The following is a 23915-nucleotide window of genomic DNA, read 5'->3' as shown; positions in this document are numbered from 1 at the left end:
TCCACTTTGTCTGTGGGGTGGCTACTCTGGCTTTCTTCTGTTCAGGTTGGCGTGTTATGTCCTGTACCATTTGGACTGTCCACCTAGCTGTGTGTTTATATTTAAAATGTGTTTCTTATAACAGTATGCAGCTGGGTCTTCCTATTTTATCCAGTCTGTGTTTCCCAATTTCACTCATGCAAGCATTGGTATGATTGGAACACAAGTCCGCCTGTTGGCCAGTTATTTTCCAGTTGTCCATCTGTCCTTTGTTTTACCCTTCCTCGTCCTTTTTATGGTCTGTTTTTGCATTAGTTCAGAATTCATGATACGATATTATTGGCTTATTTTTTTTAAAAAATATTTATTTATTTATTTATTTTAGTTCTCGGCGGACACAACATCTTTGTTTGTATGTGGTGCTGAGGATCGAACCCAGGCCGCACGCATGCCAGGCGAGCGTGCTACTGCTTGAGCCACATCCCCAGCCCGAGCCACATCCCCAGCCCATATTGGCTTATTATTTATACCTTTATGACTTTTTCCAGTGGTTGTCCTGAGGTTTTTCAGTAGTGACTACGGGATGTGTCTCTTTAATTCATCACAGACCACCTCGCAGAAACAAAGCCACCCTGTGTGTGGCCTGGGCTCCTCCTGGCAGGGCCCTCCTGTCCCCCTCCTACTTTTTGTCATATTTTGTCCTGTGTTCTGCTTTTACATATGCTACCAACCCACGGCACATTCCACTCTCTTTTCTTTAGACAATTTTCTTTTTATAACCATTGAAAAGAAGAAAAAGGACTTTCCTGGCTGCATCCTTCCGGGCATCGCTTATTTCTTGATGTAGCTTCGAGATTGGTCTAGTGTCATGTTGTTCTCGCTAAAGATGACATTTTATATTTCCTCTCGTTCTCATGTGCAGGTAATGAATTATTTCAGTTTCTCTTTGAAAAAGTGTTCAATTCTTTTTCCTTTTGGTTGAGACTTAATTCACATACAATGAAATTCACTTTTTCAAGGTGTAAAATTCAGGAGTTTTCAGTACATTCACAGGGTTGTGCTGTCACCCACTGCTATCTACTTCCGGAACATTCTCATCACCTCAGAGAGAACCCTGTACCCGTTAGCAGCACTACCTGCTCTCGCTCCTCCAAGACGGCCCCTTCATTCTTGAAAGACAACCCTCCCCATGCAACACTCTGCTAGTCACCAGGCCACCTTCTTGCTATCCTTGTGATTCCTCCTTTATACTTGGTTTCTAGCACTTTGATGAACGTGTGTCAAGGTGTGTGTGTGTGTATGTGTGTGTGTGTGTGTGTTTGCGCACACACATGTTTGGTATTTACCTTGCTTGAGATTGTCTGGACATCTTGAATCTGGTTGAATGTCTTTCACTTACTAATTCTTTTTATTCTTAGGCTGTATATCTTCAAACATTTTTGGTCTCATTTTCTCACTTGCACTTCTGAAACTCCATTTACTCCTATGTTAGATTATTTGACATGGTGGCACTGCTTTTTGTGCTCCATTTAAAAAATGTTCTTTTTCAATTTGTGTTTCGGTTGAACCATTTCTACTGACCTGTTGTAAGCCTGTGCTAGGTCTTTGGATGAGCTCAGGGAAGGAGGGCTTTTCTGCTGTCTGTCTTTTAGGACAGCATTTCTGTTTGACTCCTCATGTGATTTCCACCTCTGCAGTCATTTGTCACTTCATGAGTGTTGTTCATTTTCCAGTGAAGTATTTCACATATTAATCATGATTTTTTTTTTGCCATACAATGGATTGAATCCAGGGGCTACATCTCTAGCCTTTTTTATTTTGATAGAGTCTTGCTAAATTGCCAAGGCTGGCCATGAATTTGCGATCCTCCTGCCTTCATTTCACGAGTTGCTGGGATAACAGGATTGTGCCGCTGTGTCGGCCCTTAAGTAGATTTATTTAAAATTTTCTTATAGTTCTGATTGCTTTGTTTCATGACAGTGGGTCATTTTTTCTTGATTTTTTTGCATGTCATAATTTTGAAATGAATGCTGATGACATGTGTAAGATAATGGGAACTGAGTTGGGCAGAATTTGTGCCAGGAAATCGGCAACCCCTCTTTTCTGCTACGCCAGGGATGAATGTGCACTTGCGAGTCTCTGTGTACGTATCTATGTGTGTATGTGTGGTGTGTATGACATGCATGTAACATGTGCATGTGTTTGTGGGTGTTCATGTGCGTGCATGTGTGTGAGGGCACCAGTATGTTAACTCACTCCAGCTGGGCGTTACCTGGGGTGGGGTTCTGTGCCTAGGGTGGCCTCCACGGCAGCCAGGCTCTGCAGTCCTCTGTGCACATCAGTGTTGGGGCCTCCTTTATGCCTGGCCATCTTCTGCTCTGCCTCTCCTAGTCCCAGATGCTGGCTCCCTCCAGCCAGGAGCGGGGCAGTGGGAGGTCTCAGGTGGCCGTGACCCTGTGTCTTGGTGGGTTTTCTTGTCCAGCCTGTCTCACGAGCTCCTGCTCAGGGTCTGGAGAGGAGGCTGGGAGAGGGGCCAGCCCTGGTGCACAGCTGTGGGGCTGCTGTTCCTGCACCAGCCCCGCTGGCTTCCCAAGTTCACGACAAGCCTTTGCTGGGTTCTTCCCGCCTTTCCTAGGTGCTCTGCCACCTGTGAGCCAGCGCTCTGCCTGTCTCCCAGCCTGCCGGGCTTCCCTGGACTCTGGCTGGGTGTTCCCCAGCCCAGTTCTCTTGTGGGTTTAAGCAGGGCTGGACTTCTCTTGTGGTTCCCTTTCTGCTTTCCACACCCAGGAGGAAGCTGTGTTTTCATTCTCCTGCCTGCAGGGTGGCTGCAGGGTGGCTGCCCACCCCGACTGACCCTTTCTTTCCCTGTTGCAGCCAAGAAAAAAGACCCAGGTCAGGAGGCTCCAGGGAGAGCAGAAATCAAAGGGGCCTTTGGAAAGTGTTCCCCCTACATCTCCTCATCCACAGGCCACGTGGTCACTGCTTGCTGAAAGAGAGTGACCCTGTGAAACGGAGCCGCCCACAGCCCCTGAAGGCCCTCAGGAGCACGTGCTGGGAGACAGCAGGATGTGCTGAGCAGCTGCGCTTGGGACGCTCCTGTTGATAGCTTCTCAAGGGTTTGTCCTTCCCTTCTCTTTGAAAATCAGCGAGAGCTATGGACCCTCTCCTGTAAGGATTCACATGTACACAGAGGGTGCGTGTGATCTGGGACACCTACCGATTCTCCAAAGTCCCTTCAGGACTGTCTTTGATCCAAGGGACTCACACACACCTGTGCCTTACTCCTGGTTCTCCGAATGCGGAGACTGAGGCAAAACCCGAGGTGTGTCTGGGACTTTGGAGTGTGGCTCTGGGGACAGAGTGAGGGGCAGAGGAGTAAAACTCAGAAGAGGGGACTGACTATCCGTGCGAGGAGGTGTGACCAAGGTGCCATCAGGGTGGTTGATGGTGGAGGGAAGGGGGTGTTCGTCACAGCTCCTGCCCTCTGTGGCGTGGATCCTTGTGTCTCTGGGTGCTACCCTGGAGCTGGACCAGGCTCCCTGAGGCAGAGAGCCCGCGAGCGAGAGCTCCCTGGCCTTCTGAGCATGGCTGGTGTGGTGCCGACTGTCCTGGCTGTAACTGGGGTGGGAGGCAAGGCCAAGGGGCTTAGGGCAGGACAGCGTTTCTGGTCAGGCCTGTGTGGCAGGTCTATGGCCTCCGTCCAGCACGGCTGGCATGGTGCTGCCGTGTCCCCCTCGAGCCTACTCTTCACCGTCATTTCTCAAACATGCTTTGTTGACCTGGACTCTAGTTGCAAGGGACAGAACCAAGTTCAACCTTGCTTCAGCCAAAATGTGAGTTTTCTGGTGCTTATCAGAGAAGTCTGTCTTTTAGTGCTGCAGGGCCCCGGGGCTTAATTGACCCACCAAGTCCTCTCCCACCCTCGCCCAGTGCTGACCACTGGACTCTCTACCCATTATTTCTTTTCTTTGTAGAGAGAACCACGGGCATCATCAGATTTCACTTAAGACCCCCTGGGTTAGCCATGCCCGTGGGGGTGGGACTCTGTCACTCTGTCAGCCCCGGGGAGTCACTGACTGCTGACCTAGCCAGCCTGGGGAAGGCACTGATTAATGCTGGGTGGGTCGTGGTTCATCCCTGGCCCTGTCCCAGTGCTGAGGCCTGGAGGTGCTGGACTGTCCCATGTTGACGAGGGGGCTGTCCAAGGGAAACCTGCAGAGGAGAGGGGGTCTGGGCTGCAGAACCCCATAGCTCCATGAGCTCCCGGGAGCTTAGCCCATTCTGCCAGCTTCTTTCTGGAACATTCTTCCCTTGGCCGTTAGGAGAATTCCCTAGCTCCTCAGAGTGCTTCCTTGGATGGCTCCCCCTCATGCCCTAAACTTTCTGGCTCCATCTGTTCCTCAGGACCTGTGTGTGGTGTGCACCTCGGGGCACGTAGCTCTGCTTGCGATACTCCACACAGGGCAGGCATGTGTGCTCACACGTGTGCTGTGCCCTGAGGCTAGGACAGCCTTGGTCATGTGCGGGCTGTGCCCTGTGCCATGCCCCCATGGCCAGCTGGCTTCCACTTTGCAGCATCCCTGTAAAATCACATGGGTCAGCGGCCACTCGGAAGTCAAGGTCCCTTCTCATGTCTGTCCAGCACCCACTCCATGGTTTGCCCACATCCCTGAAGCCAGGCACAGGCACCCTCGTTCAACAGGTGAGGGCGGAATGTCGAAGGCTGGAAACCCGCCGAGTGCCAAGCTGTGCCCCTCAGGGGACAGGCAGCTTGAGTGGTGCCATCTGGGTGGGACAAGATTGATGAGAGGTGAAGTGAGTGAACAGGAAGGTACGTCAGACGGTGATTGATGGCCTTGAGAGACCTATGGCAGGAAGGCCATGCCAAGAGGACAGCCCGACAGGAGGGCATCTGGGATGACCCGGAGGGGGCCGTGTGGGGCTCTGCAAGGATTCTGTTGTTTATTACCAAGTCCACGTGCTACCCAGTGACATTTCCAAAATCCGCCAAGTGAAGCAGCCAGGCGCAGAGACGAGTCCTGTGGGCCTCATTCCACGGGGACTCTCAGGAAGCCAGCTCATCTCAGCAGAGTGCGGGTGGAGGAAGGGATGGGAGGGGACGGGGTGAGGGCCAAAGGGTGCCACGTCCCAGCTGGAGGAACAAGCTCCAGCCCCCCCCCCCCCCCGCCCCTGGGGCTGCGTGTGACCATGGTCCTTCCCAATGTCTCGCATACTTCAAAATTACTAAGAGAATGAACTTTAACCTTCTTCCCACAAAAATGACAGGTGATGGACATGTTAATTGGCTTGATTTAATCTTTCCACATGTTGACAGATCAAAACTGACAGCACCTCACAGGCCCGGTTCAAGCTCGTAGGTCGGTGAGAAAGGAGTGAAAAACCACACCCATAGATATGCACAGTTTTTATGTCAGTGAAACAGTAATGAGCCTTTTAAAATTACCATGCTGCTGAGGAGAGAGCCGGGCTCCAGTCCCAACTGAGCATGAGAACAGAGACAGGCGGGCGCAGAGGTGGGCGCGAGCCTGCAGCTTGGCGTCAGGGTTGGGAGGCCCCGCGTGAGGCCACGCCTGTGCGCCAGCTGCTCAGGCTGAGGCAGGAGCACCCACAGCTTATTGAGGCCCCGTAAATTAAGGACTGGGGTGTGGCTCTGCAGTGGAGCACTGCCCAGCACGTGCAAGGCCTGGCTCCATCCCCATGGCTGCAAAATGTGAAAGACAAAGGAAGACCATGTCCCGACCCCCCAGCGGGCAGGTCCTGCTGCATTCGCTGCCATTGAACTGGGGCTACCTGCTCTCTGGGGGCAACTTTGTGAACAACAGAAACACCCTGGCTTTGCTTAGTCTGAGAAAGATCCCTGTGTTCAGAGGGCTGAGCACAACCTGCCACGGGGCAGGGGCTACAGGGCCTGGGGGCTGATGGGGCAGCGGGCATGGGGGCCTTCATGCCTGCTGAAGTGTCCCTGAAGCTACCTGCCTGCACCAGAATAAGTCTGCTGCCGCCCAGGGGTCCGTTGGTGCCAAGAGGAGGGGAGCGTGGTCAGTTACCTGGAACCTGATCGAGGAGGTGGGGAGCTCGGGGAGTCAGGTGCTGGCACAAGTTAAACTCACCGTACATTTGGATACCCCTGGGCTCCTGCCCCGTGGAGCCTGGAAGTGAAGTTCTTGTCCTCTTTAGGAAGCATGCTGGACTCAGGACTCCTATTTCCCTTTTAAAGTCAAGATGGCTGAGATTGTGATGATATCCAACGTGTTTATTGGCTGTTATCTCTGACTTTCTGACAATAATCATGGTGGCATCGACTGAGTGCTTCGGCCCTTACCCACTGCTTCCAGAGCCTTGCTCTTCAGCCCTGTTTCTCTGGGGTGCCCGTGGAGCAGCAGTGTCCCCTCTGTTGTGCAGATGAGGGACTTCAGGGAGAGAGACAGAGATTTGCCCAGGAGCTCAGTGGGGAGGTGCAGAGAGCTGTCACAGGTGCTGTGGGGGGGGGGGAGGGGGATGGCGCCTGCTCCTTGGGAAGGGGCCCTGGTGGGTGGCTCTCCCTCCATTCTTAGCGTCAGCTCCCAGGGCTCCACGGGGGGCCCTGCAGGTGTGAAGGTCCAGGTGCAACTGGAGCTCACTACTGTTTGGCTGTGAGGGCGCCGTAGTGTGTGTGTACACGCAGACACACCCACACCCACACCACGAACACTGATATCTATACACAGCCCCCCGTATGCCCACCCCACACCCACACCCCGTCTGCGTCGGGTCCGGGGTCCCGAGTCTGCTCCCAAGGCTCCTAACAGGCTGGTGTTAGGACCCAGGAAGGACGTAGCAGGGCGGGATATAAATAGAGAGAGGAGGACAGTTTGAGGAGAGCTGACCTCACTCCCTCTCCACCCAAGAGCGGCTGGCGGAGGTGTGGAGCCAGACCAGAGGGAGGCCGCTGGCGGGCGGGACGCTGGGAGCAGCTGGAGCTCCAGGGCGCGCAGCTGGGAAGCCTCCTTGCTCCGCCATTCTGGGCAGGAGAGGGACACGCAGCTCCAGCTGGACAGAGAGGGGACTTGGGACTGCCACCTGGCCTGGGTTCCTCTTGCATTCCACGTGGCTCTGGACGCCCGGGCTCCTGGATCACCGAAGGAGCTCCAGTTCTGAGACAGGAGAGAAACCCCGCGTGCTTCCAGAACCTGTGTCACAGACTTTGAGGAAACAGATTTTTCTGGCCCCGAACCTGAAAAGATGTCCCTCTCCCAAGGAGCCAGAAGGTAGAGGACACACTCTTCCACCCTCAGGAGTTCCGCTCGGATCCCCTGCAGCCTCTGAGAGCCATGAGGCAGCCGCGGCCCCTCTGTTGCGGGCCCCTCTGGCTGCTCCTCACCTGCTGCAGTGCTCAGGTAATGTGCCTGGTCGGGAGGGACGCTGGAGTTCTGCGTGAGGTTCCCCGCATCTCACGATGTGGTCTTCCCTGTGCAGGTGCGAGGAGCCCACGGCAGGTCGCAGGACCATCCAGGTAAGAGACCCATCCCCTGCTCCAGTGGGGCCTTCCCTCCTTCCCAGCTGGGTGCTGCCCAATGACTGGCTTCACTCCGAGGCCACCAGTGATGGCCCTTCTTGGGCTCCTCTGCCCCGACGCCCCTACCCCACAGCCCCGCCGGCCTCGTCTGTGTCAGTGTCCTGGGCCGTGGGTGGGGAAGCGGCTCTGTCCCCACTGGGCTGGGTCAGAAGGGCTCTTGTGATCCAGGAGACCTCAGGCTGAGCTCTGTCTCAGTTCGCATCAGGTGCTGGTGACATGAGGCCCCCAGAACAGCAAGCCCTGGAGCCCCCAGCCCCTTGGTGTGCCCAGTCTTGGACGTGGGACCTGCTCACCAGAGTGGCCTGTCTTTGGCCATGTGATTCCCCAGTCTGGAGGTTGAGGGTGAGGTTGCCCAGGAGGACGGAGGAGCAGCATGGGCACTGCTCGGCCAGCTCTCGGCCAGCGGGCCTGGCATTCCCTGCACTCCCGTGCCTCTGGGTGGCAGTCGGGGCGTCGGGGACCTGCGAGTGACCCTTTGCCGGGAAATGCTGACTCAGGCTGACAGCATGGGGTTCCCGGCCGCCCCGTGGCGAGCAGTCCTGCCCTCATTCTGGGGAGCCCGCCCAGATCCACAGCCAGGTCCCCCAGGGCCCCTCACAGGAAGCCCTGAGAAGTGGGGCCCACTTGGCTGTCTTCCCCCATGGGTTGTGATGCTGCCAGGCCATCGGTCCTTGTCACCACCTCCCTTCACCCACGCTGGGGTAGAGACTGCCCTCTCTCCGCTCCATGCTCCTGGAGTCCTCTGTAAGAAGGTGCTGAAGCTGCGCCCCTCCCTGGGCCAAACACTAAAGCCAAGAAGCAGAGCCTGTGGCCTGGGCACAGGGGACAGGTCAGCGTTGTGTTGGTGGAGGCTGTTGGGCCAGACCTTGCTCCCACTGAGGCTGGGATAGGAGATGGAGAGAGGGCAGCTGAACAGGTGTCCTGGCCAGGGAGTGCCGCTGAGGAGGTGGCCCTGGGCCAGCCCTTCCCAGATGGTGGCCTCTGACAGAGTGTCCTCACGGCTCGCTTTCTGGACCCTGAACTCCAGGGAGCTGTTGGAATCCGTCAGTCTTTCCCTCCATATAGAAACGTCGCTCCTGCCCATCCTGACTTAGTGTAGCCGAGGCCCTTTCTTCTCCAGCCGGCCACCTAAGGAAAGCAGCTGTGCCTGCAGCCATCGAGGGCCACTGAGACGCAGAGTCCTGCCGTCTGGCCCCCGCCGTCTGGCCCCTGCTGTCTCACCTTGCTTTGGCCTACCCTTCCTCCTCCTCTGGCCACTCCCTTGTCCCTCTCCTCATCACAGCCCTGCACTTTCTCTTCCTTTCTGCATTTCAGGCTCTGCTTACCCCTTCCCATGGGCAGGCCCTTAGTGGCCCCGGGGCACTGTGTTCCTGTGGCCCCAGAGCCCTGGGGTGCTGCACCCTGGCTGTCCCCTCAGGGTGCCCACTGAGTGACAGCTGCCCTGGGGTCCCTCAGAAAGAGCGAGACCTGCTCTCAGTGTTGGTGAGGAGGGCATCACCCTCGGCAGCAGCAGGCAGTGCGAGGGGCCACCGCCAATGCCAGTCAGCCAGGCAAGGCCCACAGCAGCCAACCAGGGGCGTCCACACTCCTGAGCTCCAGTGGAGCCGTGTATCCTGCCGACAGCACACGCTCCAGCCACAGAGCCGGTCCTCTGTGGGCCTAACTAGGGGCTCAGGGCTGTGAGGGAGCTGGGGGTGCCATGCCAGAGATGGCCGAGGGCAGTTGGGAGACGTGGGAAGGTAGGCAGGTTCAGGGGCCCGGGAGTTGAGGGCAGCCTGATGCACGGCTAGGACACTGGTCACCACCAGGCCCTCTTTTTGGGGAGGCCTCCGAGGCCACCAAGCTTTCCCTCGCTGGTCCTACCCCAGCACCAGTCCTCCTGCCCAGAAGGTGCTTGATGGATATTTTCCCACCTATCTGTGCGCCACCCTGGAGGACTGGCTGCGCTCTGGCAGAACAAGTGAACGTGCTAGCCCACCCGCGTGCCTTCAGCCCCCAGGGGCTTGTACCTGTTTGTCTGTCTATATTGGCAGATGTTGGTGCTGTCTACACTAGCCCTGGTGCCCCGATGCCTGCTGGGCAGAGAGGGAGTTAGCTTTACAGACAACACCAGGTCAATGTGAGCTTTTGCAGTGACCGTCACTCACGGCCAGATCGTCATCTTAGAGAATTGTACAAGGTTGGAAGCGACACCCAAGTCTGCTCAGCCCACCCCCCATTTCATAGGGAAACCAGGAACAGAAGGGAGACCCAGAAGGGAGCAGGAGCTGTCAGGGCCAGGACCCTCAGCCCACCTGAGACCTCTCCCAGGGACCCAGGCTCCACATGCGGCCTGCTCCCAGGCCAACCTACGAAGCCAGGAGGGCTGATTAGTGCAAACCCATAAATGGCCTCAGCCAGAGACAGCAGCCACTTTGCAAAAGTTTATAAACATGCCCTTTTATAGACACATTTGTACGAGGAAAAGACCCGGTCGTTGCTGATCCTGGGGTCCCAGGAGCGGCACAGTCCAGCCTGTTCCCAGGAAGATGGAGACTCGAGATGATTGCAGTCATTATGATTCTGTGTATTTACACAGCATGTAGCTCAGAGAGAACGGCCTAGCTGCTAGGCCACGGCAGCACCACATTCTTCATCTTCCTGGAGAAAGGGAAATGTGTTCGTGATGGAGCCTTTAAAACTAGTGCCTACGGCCTGTTGAACAAATGGAAATTTGGCAGAGACAGATTTGCAGGGGAGCAGGATCATGCAATGTCAACGCTCTGTTGTCCAAGTGTGGCTCATCCTGGCCCTTTGGTTCTACCTGTTAGTTACCTTTTAAATCCCTACATTAAAAACGTGGGAGATTTCAAAAACAAAACCCCGAAGCCCCCACCCACATGCACACATGCACACACACACGCACGAACACACACATGCATGTGCACACACATGCACATGAGCACACATGCACATGTGCACACATACACGTGCACACACATGTACGTGCACACACACATGTACGTGCACACAAATGCGCGTGCACACATATGCACACGAGCACACACACACATGCACACACACGAGCACACATGCCTAAGCCCTGCTTCACCAGGGGCTGCCACCCACCAAGGAGAGCAGAGTCCGGCATAGGGGCAGGTGTGGACACATGACCAGAACTTCCCAGTAACCCCAACACCTCCGGAAACAGTAAGGAGCAGGGACCTGCACACGGCGGTGTCCGGGAGGCCAGGGAGGCCATTCAAGTGCAGCGTCCTGTGTGCTGAGCATCCTGTGTCCAGGATTAGAAGGAGGCATTGGTGCAGAATGCGGGAGACGATGCCCCAGGCCAGGGGACAGCAGGCAGAATCCCGCAGGGAATGAGTGAAGATGTAGCCCAGGGGCCAGCAGTGAGGGACAGGGCTGGCTTCCCCCAAGTGGGCAGGTCTCCTGAAGCAGCCCAAGGGTCGGGGGTTCCCTGGACTGATGGTAGCACTGGCGGCACTGGAAGGTGGGGTGGCCCTGACTCTGTGAGGGGCTCGCCCATGGTCAGCGGGCCACTAGGCCTGACTCCGAAGGGCCCAGGTATCACTGGGAGATGAGCACTGAAGATCCCTGTCCCGTGCGACCTCCCCCCGCCCCCCCCCCGTTTCTCCTGTCCCCTCCTCCCTGCTTCCCGCTGTCCCTCTTCCCCTCTCCCTCTCCTCCCTCCCTGCTTCCTCCTCCTTCCCCTGCCCCCCTTCTTCTTGTTCTCTGTCCCTTCATTTTTCAGGGCTGGGACTGTCTGAAGTCCCCGTGAGAGCAGGCGCCGCCCGGTGAGAACAGAGCGCCCTGTGCCCGGCCCTGCGTCCTCTCGTCACCCTCATCCTGGAAAAGAGCCACAGGCTTTTCTACCAAGAACGGATTTTCTGGTTTTTACAAAACTTTTAGGGCTACAAGTGACTTTAGGGTGTACAGGGACCCTCTGGGCTGGAGCTAGTCTACCCCGTTAGCACCTCATGACTTCAATTTAAAAAGCTGCCAACACTGAAGATCTGGGAGGTTCCAAACTTAAAAGATCTGGATCCCTGAGCGCCCTCGATACACAGGGTCCTGGAGATTCTGGGCAGACCTTCCTGCTGAGCAGGTCAACCAGCCTGGGCTGGCCACCTTCAGTGGACAGGGCACGCTTACTGCCTGGCCACAGCTCTGCTGCCCGAGCTCAACCAGGGACATGTGTGCTATCGGCAAGCATCGCACCTGTGTCCCCCAAGGTACTGCTCAGGACTGGCCAGCAGGTGGCTGTCCCTAGCACTTGCTTCCTATCTATGGGCTAACTCAGCAGTAGTCTCTGGGTCTCGTGGCAGCAGGAGCTTGGCTCTGGGCTGCTTGTCAGCAGAGACAGTGGGTAGCCTTCACTCCTGGCCATCATGGGCACTGCTGGGTCCAGGTGACACCACTTCCCTCCTCACCTTTCTGCCCAGAGCCACTGTGGCCCTTTGTGAATGGGGACAGAAGAGCGACCTGCAGGTGGATTCTGATGGCCACGTCTTTATAGAACATGTTACCTTATTTCTGGTTTTATCCCAGGTGATTGAATAACTAGCCAATGAGGATTTCCCGTCTCCAGAGTGACAATCTTGGGTCTTAGGGGTTCACGATGGAGGACGAGAACGGATGCTTCTGGGTGTTGCCTTTCTGGGTCTCCATGTGCCTGTGGGCAGCAGGGGGCAGCACTGCTTCCCCTGCACCTGGTCGGGCTGTGCCCATCTGTTCTCCACCTGCTAGGGAACCGACTCCGTCCTTGTCTTATGTGTGGGGCTTGTGCACACTGGAGGGACAGATGCAAATGACGAACGCAGGCAGCGACCTCACGCGAGCAGGCGTGGGTCACCCTGTGGGTGGATCCAGGTCCTAGGAGGAGGCTCCAACCTTCCTCTGCACTGTGGCCTGCTGCTGCCCAGGGCCACTTCAACAGTGCAGTGGATATCAAGTGTGTTTTAAAGGTACACAGGACCTAAATTCAGAGGACAATAGTCAATGCAATAAGAATCTCCTTGCATGTGACACCCCGTTTCTCAGTTTCCTTATCCCCTCAATCCTGGTTTCAGTTTCCATGCAAGTGCCTCTCTCTCTTCCTCTCCCTCCCTGTCCTGAACACATGCTTATCACAGTTACCTGTAGCTTTCCTCACTTGAGTTTTTAAGTTAAATTTATTTGAATGGTACATAAAAACATGACAGTTGTAGTAGCGAAGGAGTACGATGTTGAGTGCCAACACGCACACAGTGGACAACGGTCTCCCCAAATGTTCATCGCTTCCTGTGGTGAGAGCATTCAGGTCCTTTCTGAAGCTCCTTGAGACACGTGGTGCTTGGTGCCGTCGAGAGCCCCGAGGCGCACAGTGGCACTCGGGGACTTCTGCTCCTATCTGCCCACGATGATGCCGTATCTTCTTAACTTACAGTGTCAAGAGTGGTCCATGCACCTCAGCCTCAGCGGCATCCATCATTGCATGGATGTCCCTCGATTATTTAGCCAGCTTGTGGGTGAGCGCTGAGGCTGTGGTCAGGCTTTTGACCCTGTAAGAAATTCCACAAGGAACACCCTTGCACATGGGTCTTGGATCATGAGTACATGCGTCTCTAGGATGAATCAGCGCACTAAGGGACCGTGCGCTTGGGGTCTGTGTGGACGGTGCCAGATGGCCCTCCAGATAGGCAGCTCTGACTGCACCCCTGACACAGGGGATGTGCTGCTCAGTCCCCTCCCCCTCTTTTCTCTCGGGTCCAGTTCTGGCACACGTCTCGATGTGGTTTGACACTTTTAAAGCTATTCGCATCTTCTTCTTTGAATTGCCTAATTATGTTTGATGCCCAGATATTCTGTTGATTTGCTTTCCTTAACAGCAGGAGTGTTTGCTGATTTGCTTGTGGTGCCGGGATGGAACCCAGGGCCCTGCACTCTACCCCCGAGCCACAGCCCTCGTTTGTAGGAGTTTTATTAGCATAATGAGTTTAACACATATAAAAATAAATCAGCATGTTTCTGTCATGAATTATATAAACCTTGTCCCCAGTTGGATCTAGTTCGATTTTTTTTTTCTGCACAGAAATTTAAAAAATTAATGCAGTCAAATTTATAAGTCTGGAAAGCTTTCTATATCTGGTTTTATTGCACTTTAGTCTGATTCATCTAGGTTGCCTGGGTGCACGGAGTGGGGGAGGCTATTGACTCTTTCCAAATGGCTAACTGCTTCCAACTCCTTTTGTGGAATGAGATTTCTCCCAATTTAAAGCACCAGCTTTATCCTAATCAGTGCCACCTGTGCCGGGAGCTCAGTGGCCCCTCCTTCCACTGAAAGGCAGACTATGGCAGACACCACTCTGCTGTGGCGCCTGTCCTCTGCTGTCCCTGTCCAGTCCTGGGTATTCTGCTTACTTATTTGCTTATTTATTGTGTGGTGCTGGGATGGAGCCCAGGGCCCCACACATGCCAGGCAAGGGCTCCCCACTGAGCTGCACCCCAGCCCTTTTTCACTTTTGCTTTGAGACAGGGTCTTGCTAAGCCATGGAGGCTGGCCTGGAACTTGTAATCCTCCTGCCTCAGCCTCCGGAGTAGCTGGGATCACAGGCGTGGCCACTGTGCTTGCCTTGTTCTTATTTATTTTTTAAAAAATATGAGTTCCATAATCAAATTTCCCCTCACAAGAGAGCTCTCAGCACTTTCCCAGTATTTATAGATTAATTAAAGGGCAGCTGATATTTTTATGCTAATCAATCTGTTCTCCCCAGAGTAAGTCAGGCCTTCATTTGCTCAGGGCATCTTCATGAGAATCTTGTGTGATTTTAGTTCTTTTGTTCTAAAATGTTTTCTTTTTATTGGTTGCATTTAGAAATGAGAACTTCTATTTTTTTTTTTTTTGGCTATTGTTGAAATACAAAAAGCTATCAGCTTTGTACATTACATTTGAACGAAACTCCTTGCTCAATTCCTCAATGATTTGAAGTAGTTTTCCACCCTGATTATCAGGCATACTTCCCGTGACAGTGATGACCATTCTTTCCTCTTGGTGACGTTTCTTTGCAATGGAGAATATAAAGGGCACTCTATGTCAGTGGACGTCAAGGGTGCCTGCTATAGATGGTCATCTGGGCAGTAATTGCAAAGGACTAAAAGGATGTGCTCAGGGCTGCCCATGCTAGAGCCCACTGGAGCAAAGATGGGACCCTGACTTCTTTTCAGCTGGAGAATGGTGGCCCATCTTGAGGGGATGTCACCTCGCTCCGTTATAACGGACAGGTGGAAAAGGATGACCAATTCCTTCACAGAGCCCTGAGAATAGACAATAATACATCCACATAAGGTCCTGCTGCTCACAGTACTGGTCTCAGAGAGGACATCTGGAGGAAGCAACCATAGGGGAAGGACCAGGCCTAGATGAAGAGAGGCCTGTGTGTGAGCACTGTGTGCTGGCCAGCACAGGTTGGAGCAAGAGGTTCCCCTAATAGGTGCAGAATGCGGTCATCCCACAGGTCATTGTTAGGATGAGATGAGGTGTTTGCCAGGCACCTCGAGGGGGTCCTCATAAACACAGGGTCCTCTAAGCTTGTTTTAAGCTTGTTTCCTTCTGTGGTCCAGCCGCATCAGATGCTATCTCTAAAGCCACGTTTGGTGACGGGATGATGGACATTCTCGCCTTTTTCCTGACGCCAATGGGCACGGTCCTGGCTTCCCACTGTCAAGCATGAGCCGAGGCTGCTGTTCCCATGGGTTAAGAGGCCTCCATCCATGTGGCCTGCTTTGTCCAGTTAAGCAGCCAGTCATCGGTTTCTAGTTGAGTTCTTGTCCCTCCAAGTAGTTGTGTTGAACTGTATCAAACGCCTCTTCAGCCACGGGCTGGCCACGGTCCTCCGTCTCCAGATCCTTCCTCGTCTCCAGGTCTTTCATTGTTTCAATGGTGATTTGAGATTTTGATTTCTTTTCCCCCAGGGTTTGCAGTCCTGGCTTCTGCTTCCCATTACTGGCCGTTGGAAACTGTGGATGGGATTCATGAACTTCAGGATACAACTGGAGGTAGACCTGGCCTGCGCGCCTATAGGAGGGAGGGGTGGTGGAGGCGGGGCCCCTGGAGGACAGAGGAGGATGGAGGTGGATGGCATCTGCTTGGAGCCAGATGATGCCGGTGAACCAGCATTTGTGCAGCTTTCCTGAGGATCATTGCAAAATATTTCCCTAGAACGTCTGTATCTTCTTACGAGGGAAGGACAGAATCTGTGATTCAGAACATGACTGAGATGTGCATTTACTCAAGACCTTATTGCAGGATTTCCTCGGCCGAGCCTCCTGAGTGTGAGGCCAGTACGTGTTTGCAGTGCAGGTGGCATCAAGGCGTCAAGGTCTGGGCCACCCACAATGGGCTCACAGGTTGGGGGGCACTGTTTCACCAGGCAAAGCTGTCCTGTCTACAGCCATGTCGTCACATACCCCAGTCAGTTCCCACGGAAATTAAATGTCACCTAGGACATGTCTAACGGTGGAGAGTGTCAGGGTCTCTGGTTCACAGCTCGGACATCTGTTAGCAGGAGGAAACTGAGCTATCCCTGAGCACTTTCCCCATTCCAGTGAGAATTCCTCCTTAAGGCCCAAGTGTGAACAGCCAGAGGTAGCGTTCAGTTCACCTTGGTCTACTCATTGTTGGAGAGTCCACTGCGTGGCTGACGCACATGGCAAAGGCTGGCTATATGCCCCGGCTCGGGCTCTAGCCATGTCCTGGCCAGTCCTGAATCCCCACGTGGCTGGCTGGCTGCCTCCTGCACCAGCACACAGTGATCTCCTCGTCCTTGTGACACTTGTGCTATGGAAGTCGCTGCTTAGAGTCCTAAAATGCTTCCTCAAAACCTGCCTGTTGAGTGGCAGCAGAGCCGGTGTCTGCCCCCGGGCAAGGTCGAGGAGAGGGGCCGTGAAGGGCGTGTGGCTGTGCAGGCCCTGTCCCCAGCCTGGCTGCCCCCCAACCACCCCCCCACCCCTCGCCTGAGCCTCCTGTGATGGTCTGCACGGCAGGGACAGAGTGTCCCTGTGCAGGTGTGAGCCCAGGTTGCCTCAGAGTGAAACAGCCACTTTCCCTGGTTACGGTAGAATGTGCTTTTCCCAGGGCCTTTTTTTTCAAGCTTTCGAAAAGCAGTCATCTCACTGAGTGGAAATGGCTCATTGTTCAGGACCCAACCACTAAAATTTCAGCAGTCATTTCAAACAAGAGCCTGAATAACCATGCATACATCTCTGTCCTGGTCCCTGAGCTCATTGCTGTAGGTTCAGTGTTCCTGGCTTTGCACACCTTGCCTGTGAACACCCTCCTCGGGCAGCGGCCGTCACTCAGATGTGAGTGATGTGGGGCCGGGTTCTGCTCCCTGGCGTGTCCACTCCGACAGCACCTGCCCAGCCCTGGAGTGCATGGTCACAGCACGCCCGCCCCTCCCCGCCGGCCCGCTTTGTGTGACCCTGCTGTCGCCAGGCCCCCAAGGGACAGGAGGGGGAACAGGCACCCTCGACACCTCGTTGTGGGGACACCACCCACTGTGACGTCTCAGGGACGAGCCGCTTGGCTGTTTGTGGCCGACCCCTGTCTGTGCCTTTGTCACTGTCTCACGTGGCTGTGTCCATGCCGTGTCCCCTGGTCCTGTGCCATTGTGACTGTCAGTGCTCCCTTCATCAGTGGCCACGTTCACTCTCATATCTCTCAACCACGTCCCCTTTGGGGCGAGGAACCAGCCCCTGGGGCCCTCAGGGGTCCTGGCTGGGGGCTCTGCGGTACCAGGCAGGGGCTGGGGGAGGGTGGCTGGCGTTGAGAGATATGTGGTCCCTTGTTCCTTGTCTCACTTATCTGTTGTCTTTCTCTTTTGTCGCCTGCCCAGCGCTGCAAGCCCACAACCTCACTGTGCTCCCTCCCCACAATTCCACCCTTGTGTTTGCCAATGACTCTGCCTACTCCAATCTCTCTGCGACCGTAGGTGAGCAGTGTCCGCTTCCTCCCAGGCTTTGATCTACAGTGAGTTCAAGGCCCATCCCCTCAATCTGCCGGACTCGGCTCTTGGCCAGCAAAGGAGCAGCTAGCCGAGTACAGACTGAGACGGAGCCAGGTGATAGCCAGGTGTTACAGGTGTTGCCAGGTGTGAGCCAGGAGTTATCCAGGTGTTGCCAGGTGTGAGCCAGGGTTAGCCAGGTGTTACCAGGTGTTAGCCAGGAGTGAGCCAGGTGTGAGCTAGGGGTTAGCAGGTATGAGCCAGGGGTTAGCCAGGTGTGAGCCAGGTATGAGACAGGTGTGAGCCAGGTGTGAGCCAGGTATGAGCCAGGTGTGAGCCAGGGGTTAGCCAGGTGTTACCAGATGTTAGCTTGGTGTGAGCTAGGAGTTACCAGGTGTTACCAGGTGATAACCAGGCGTTACCATGGGTTAGCCAGGTGTGAGCCAGGTATTAGCCAGGAGTTATCCAGGTGTGAGCCAGGTATGAGCCAGGGGTTAGCCAGGTGTGAGCCAGGGGTTAGCCAGGTGTTACCAGGTGATAGCCAGGTGTGAGCCAGGTGTGAGCCAGATATGAGCCAGGTGTGAGCCTGGTATAAGCCAGGGGTGAGCCAGGTATGAGTCAGGGGTTAGCCAGGTATTACCAGGTATGAGCCAGGTGTGAGCCAGGGGTGAGCCAGGGGCCAGTAAGACCAGCGGGGTTGGGTCTGAGGGAGGAGCCCTGGTGTCTGGAAGGTGACCACAGCGCCATGCTCTCCAGTTCGCTGTTTGTCTCAGAACAAAACAAATGATATGTTTTCTAAACACAGAAATAGGGTTTTCAAATGGATCGTAATTTGGGGGGAGAAAAAATCATGCTCTCTTCATGGAAAATTAAAGCTAGTTTGAGAACTCCTCATCCCAAATTTGATCTCCTACCAACCTTAAGTTCAGTGACCTGAAGTCATGGGGAGCCGCTCAGATACCCCGAGGGCCACGATTCAGTCCCTGTCTCATCTAACAACCTCCAGGGCCACACGTTCGTGTTTTCCCCACACAGCTCACAGTGAGAGGGACAGAGAGTGGCATTGCTTGGTGGTTGAGGGCAGGGAGGGCCTCGCCTTGATCTCTTTTGACACTTCACCTGATTTGGGGTGGTTGGCCTCCAAAATTAATTTTGCCAAGCAAACAGCCTGGTCAGGGCTTTATATGGCCCAACTTGGTTGGGCAGCTGCGAGTTGTCCAGCGCATGGGGTAAGACACAGCTCTCCCCTGGCAATAAATGGGAGAAGACAAATAATGAGTGAGTCTAAAGGCAGAAAAGACAGCTCTGAGCCAGAGGAGTTCTCGTGATGGTGGCTGTTGGAGAGCTGGCCCGGGCCAGGTCAATCAGGATGGCCTGTGCTCCAGGTGCACCGGAAACATACTTTCTCCTGCCTCCTACATGGGGAGGGGGGCCTGAGTACTGACCCCTGCCCACAGGTGCCCGTGGCCCTGGGTGTTTATAATCATCACCCATTGGCTCCGTAGGCCACTTACGGCATCAGACACCTTCATTATGGGAGCCATGAAGCAGGTGTCTGGGTAGAGAAGTGCCTCTGTGGGATTTGTGCCCCCTGGGACTGTGCAGATGTCACCCTGGTGTCCCCTGGAGCATGGCCCCACAAGCTGTGACTTCACACATGTGGGACTAGGGCTCAGTGGTAGCTTCACAGACCTGTTAGGAACATGCTTCACTGGGGAGTCAGTGCAGGTGGGTTGGGGGGGCCTGCGGAGCATGCGGGTGCCATTGGTGCTTGGGGACGGGGACCACCACCCTCTCGCTCTGGTGGCCCAACATTGGCAAATGGTATAGGTACATTATCATGACGCTGTAATAAATAGGAGATGCCAACATAACACAATTTCATAGGATGCAGTGACTTATTACCTAACATTTAGACTTATAAATTATTCATCGTTTAATTACTAATAATTAAATATTAACAATGTTATTAGCACCCTAGAACAATGTGGGATGCTGGGTGTGTGTATTGTGATGGTGGATATGGTGTGCATGTGTGGTGCTACCTGCAACCCCTGGGGCGTCCTCAGACTTCCAGGCTCCAGGCTGGCTCATGTGTGATGCTGTCCCTCTTGTTCCTTAGACATTGTGGAGGGGAAGGTCAACAAAGGCATTTACCTCAAGGAGGAGAGAGGCATGACGCTGCTCTACTATGGCAGGCTCCGGACCTCCTGCATCAGCAGCCCTGCCCAGTGCGGCCCTGAGGGTGAGTGCCAGGCCTCTGGGTGTCGGTTTCTCCACGGGGCAGCACCTGCCCCTCTGGCCAGGACTGCAAAGGCCCACTAACTGCAGAATACGTGGAACTGCAAAGTGAGCTGGGGCGTGGGGGACGTGGGCAACTTGCGTCCTGACTGGAGGCTGGTGCTGGAGGGTCCAGTTCGGGCTTAGAGAGCTTCGAGACCAAAGTGCCTAGCCTTGTAGAGGGGAAAGGAGTCCTCCCTGAGACACAGGCCCCGACGTCACGCGCTGTGGTGTCTGTGGGCAGGAAATAGACGGCGTGGCCACCGCAGCGTTATTTCTGGCTCTGGTCATGTGGGTGACAGGCCGGGCGGGGCGTGCCTGTTAACCCTCGCGCAGGTTTGCCTCTGTCAGGCCCAGGGAGGGTGGCGGGAAGCTGGATGGGACTGTCCCAGCCCGTGATTGCAGGCCTGTGCCCGCAGCAAGTCCACGTGTGCAAGAGGGAAACGAGGGCCCTTCCTGCCTGCTTCAACCTGCAGCCTGCGCGTGCAGCCTGACTCCACACGGCCGCACTGGGCCGCACGGGAACCCTCAGGGACTGCCATCTGCTGTCGTCCAGCCAGCTGGGGGCCTTCAGGGTTTTCTTCCTTGAAGCAAAAGGAAAACGTCCATTTCTGGGGGGAAAGTTGACGCAGCCTCTGTGAGGCTCTGAGACTTGGGGGCAGACGGCCTCAGGCGACAGGTCGCTGTGCTGGTTCTGGGAGACCATGCAATTCCCTAAAAATAAGCAAGTGCTGTACGAGCCACAGACATGAGGCAGCGGCGTTTTGGGCTTTGGGGACCTGGGATTGTATGGAGCAGCTCTGAGGTCGGCCACTCAGCTGGGCGCACAGACAGTATGAGCTGGTCCTAAGTCAGACCTCAAAACACACCAGGCTGTTTGTCTCTCCAAACCCCAAACAAACCCAGGCCCAGTGACAGCAGCTGGCAGCCAGGAGAACAGAGTGTCCCTGCCCCAGGCTTGGGAGGCGAGGTCTGTGAGGCCGCATCTGGCTTTCCAGGGAGCAGCTTCTATGGGGAAGGAGCCTCTCCGCAGAGTGGGCTGCAGCATGGGACTTGCTCTGGATTGGGGCTGAAAGGGCTGGGCCCAGGTGTCTTGTGACTGACACCATCCCAGGTGCCCACTGGATGGGAGATGGTGGCACCGAGGGAAGGGTGGCTTTTGGAAATCAGAGTCCTGACAAGTTCCCCAACTCCAAGGCCAAGAACTAGAGGCCTTGGAGTGAACTTTGCCCTAGGTCCATGCACAGCTTGTCAGATGCAGGGTTAAAATTTTAATTAGCTGCCGACATTGAAAAAAAGGAGACTTTTACCAGGCTCGGCACGCCTGCAATCCCAGCTACTTGGGAGGCTGAGGCAGGAGATCAAAAGTTTGAGGCCAGCCTCAGCAACTTGCCAAGACTCTAAAAAATAAACAACCAAAACAACGATGAAACAAAACAACCCCAGAACAAATAGAAAATGTCAAGGATTTCTGACTTTCTTGAGAAATTGCTTTATGTTGTGCCTCTGTCTCTAGACCACCATGGCCCCCTCCAGGCCACCGTCCTCAGCTTCCTGCGTGTGACCTCAGCCGGGTTGGCAGGTTGGTATGTCCAGGGCTCCTGTCCAGGGCTGATCCTTTCTATGGTGGCCTGGGCAGCCACACAGCTTTGAGTGGACCTCTTTATCAGTAAACAGGTCAATGAGCTTCACCCCGTGTGCCTCCCATGTGCCTCCCATGGTGTGTGAAGACCAAGGGACAGACCGTGGCACCGGAGGCCAGCCGTGGAGGGGCTGCTGGGGTCTGCAGCCCTCTGGTGGTGGCTCCAGCTTCTTTCTGCAGCAGGGTCTCTCCCCAACAGGATGGCCGTCTTCCTGCCTTGGGGTCCCTCTGCCTCGGGCGGCCGTGGTTGGACTCCCCTGGCCCTGGCCCACCTGGAGCCTCAGGATGCACCATCCTGGTCACCCACACTCGGCTCTCGCTTGCTCAGCCCTGAAGAAGTGAGATGTCCAGAGCTGGAGTGAGGAAGAGCTGGGGCTTGCCTCGCGTCCTGCCCTGGGGACAGCCTCCTGCCCTGGGACCACCTGGAGCCCTGGGGGGTGTCCCTCACATGTGCACTTGACATCATGGCCAGACCCAGGAGGAAGCCAGGAAGCCTGAGGCAACTGTGTCTGGGACACGATACTGGCGAGATGGACGCTGGCCCTGGAGAGCTGGACTTTTCTCCCTGTGTCTGGATTTCGGCCTTGCAGAGCACCGGGTGCTGGGCCCACACAGGTTGCTGCACCCACACGGGGTGATGCATGCATTTCCCACTCACTGCTTTTGGTCAGGGGCTTTTCCTGGGTCCCAGGACCCAAACAAGGTCATCTGCCCAGCATTGTCCAAATCAAAGTCTCACAGTGGGAGGGGTGCGAGGTTGTGTCAGGGGACACTGGAACGTGACAACCGAGGGCTGTGCTCTATTTTAACACGATGTCTCATGGAGATGTGTTTCCACGCGTCACTCAGGGTGAGATCATCAGGAGGGCAAACGTCCAGAGCAGGTTGACTCGATCGTATTTCATAATAATACGGGCAGTGTCTGGACATGGCGGAGGTCGCACAGTTAGGACTCGGAAGACGTGGACGGGCCCTTGGGGATCTGTCCAGCCACCCCCTCCACACTTGGTGGGGGACATGGAGTGACAGCCCATTATTCTTATAATAAGACCAACGTTTAAGGAGCGAGGACCCCACCCCAGGCCACTTTGCCTTTCTCATTCCAGAGCCGGGTGTCCTTTCCGCTTGTATTTTCAGCTGATTTTTAAAAAGAATGTGTTGGGAGGGGGTGAGGCAAAGCTCTCCAGAGAGCGGCCATCTGAGGAGCCTGGCTGTTCCCTGCGTTCTCAGCGAGAGGACTTCCTTCCCTCTGCTCCCACCCACGCAGCTCCTCCAGCATCTGCTTCCTGCATCCTGTGAGCTGTGGGGGGTTTGCCTTTTGGCAAACGGGGTCCTCCGGGGGAGGCTTCATGGCCACCAGCTGCTAAGTAGAGGAGCCGTGGGGGCCTTGGAGAGAAAGGCCATGGGACACTGCCGACCCCAGGGATAGTCTATGTGCCTTCACACCAGGGTCTCCTTCCACCTGCTTCCCGGTGTGAACAGGGGCTGGAAGGCCCCTCCCTGGGTGGTCCTGGCAGACCCGTCACCCTCAGCAGGCCCGCCAGCTCCTGGCTCCCAGGCAGGGACCTGCTCCTGGCAGGTGCTCCTGTCCTGGGTGCCTGCAGTCCCTGGGCGTGTCCTCCCCAGGACTTGCAGTCCACAGGCCTGGTTGCTCAGGTCTCCCTTACATGGCCTTTGGCTCTGTGAGGACGGTGTCTCGGCCACCACTCCTCCGAGTGCCTGAACTCTGCACATCTACTGGACAGGTGCGTCCAGGCCGACCACCCTGCTGGTGCCTAGGTCTCTTCAGAGGCCTCCAGTCAGGTGTGCCGCTATGGGCCGTGGCTGCCACAGGGTCCCTTCCACAGGCAGCAACCTGGGGTGTCTATTGACGAGAAGGGGGTGGCCCTACTGCTCATGCCAGGCATCCCCGCCACAGTGAAAGGTCAAGTGACAGTGAAGACAGGCACCTCCCAGCACGGAAGGGTCCACCATAGAGCTGCTTCACTTGCTTGTTCCCGTCTCTGGGGGATCGACTGCTGTTGGTGATGGTGATGCTGTTTGACATGGAATAAACCACAACCTGGGTGAAGGCCAGAGGAAGAGGAGGAGGAGGACCAAGAGGAAGAGGAGGAGGACCCACCTTGGACCCCTCTGACGTTGGAAAGCCGTTCCGGACACTGTGCCACATGCTATCTTGAGTGACTTCCACGTGGCCTTTGATCGGTTCAGCTTTGAGGGCTTCTGCTGCCTCCAGGAAGGCGTGTACCTGTGGGACCCCTCAGCTTTCCCTTCCTCCCTCCGTGAAGGTGTCCTGCTCTGTCCCCTGAAGATGCCCAGACCTTCCCCGGCTCTGACAGCACGGAGCGGTGGCTAGAGGACCTTCCTGCGCACTTCCCTCTCTTGGGCCTCAATGACTCTCTTCCCTTTGCGTGAGGTCATTTAAAAAGCTGTCAGCAAAATGCTGCCCTTGTTGCAG

The 23915-nt window shown here is 55.4% G+C and overlaps 1 protein-coding gene across 1 annotated transcript in view; it reads left to right on the top strand.

Moving 5' to 3' along the window:
• The window catches only part of Adgrd1 (adhesion G protein-coupled receptor D1), a 111628-nt gene that overhangs the window by 8046 nt on the left and 79667 nt on the right, over positions 1-23915 (top strand). Inside the window, exons 2-6 of the mRNA XM_027952019.2 lie at positions 7238-7376; positions 7456-7492; positions 15506-15589; positions 17428-17523; positions 19658-19780. Of these exons, the coding sequence (XP_027807820.2) occupies positions 7238-7376; positions 7456-7492; positions 15506-15589; positions 17428-17523; positions 19658-19780 (479 nt within the window). The remainder of the gene's footprint in view (positions 1-7237; positions 7377-7455; positions 7493-15505; positions 15590-17427; positions 17524-19657; positions 19781-23915) is intronic.

This window comes from Marmota flaviventris, chromosome 1, assembly GCF_047511675.1.
Source record: "Marmota flaviventris isolate mMarFla1 chromosome 1, mMarFla1.hap1, whole genome shotgun sequence".
Taxonomy (NCBI): Eukaryota; Metazoa; Chordata; class Mammalia; order Rodentia; family Sciuridae; genus Marmota; species Marmota flaviventris.
Note: the sequence above shows the minus strand (reverse complement) of the source record. Positions and strands in the feature narration are given on the sequence as shown.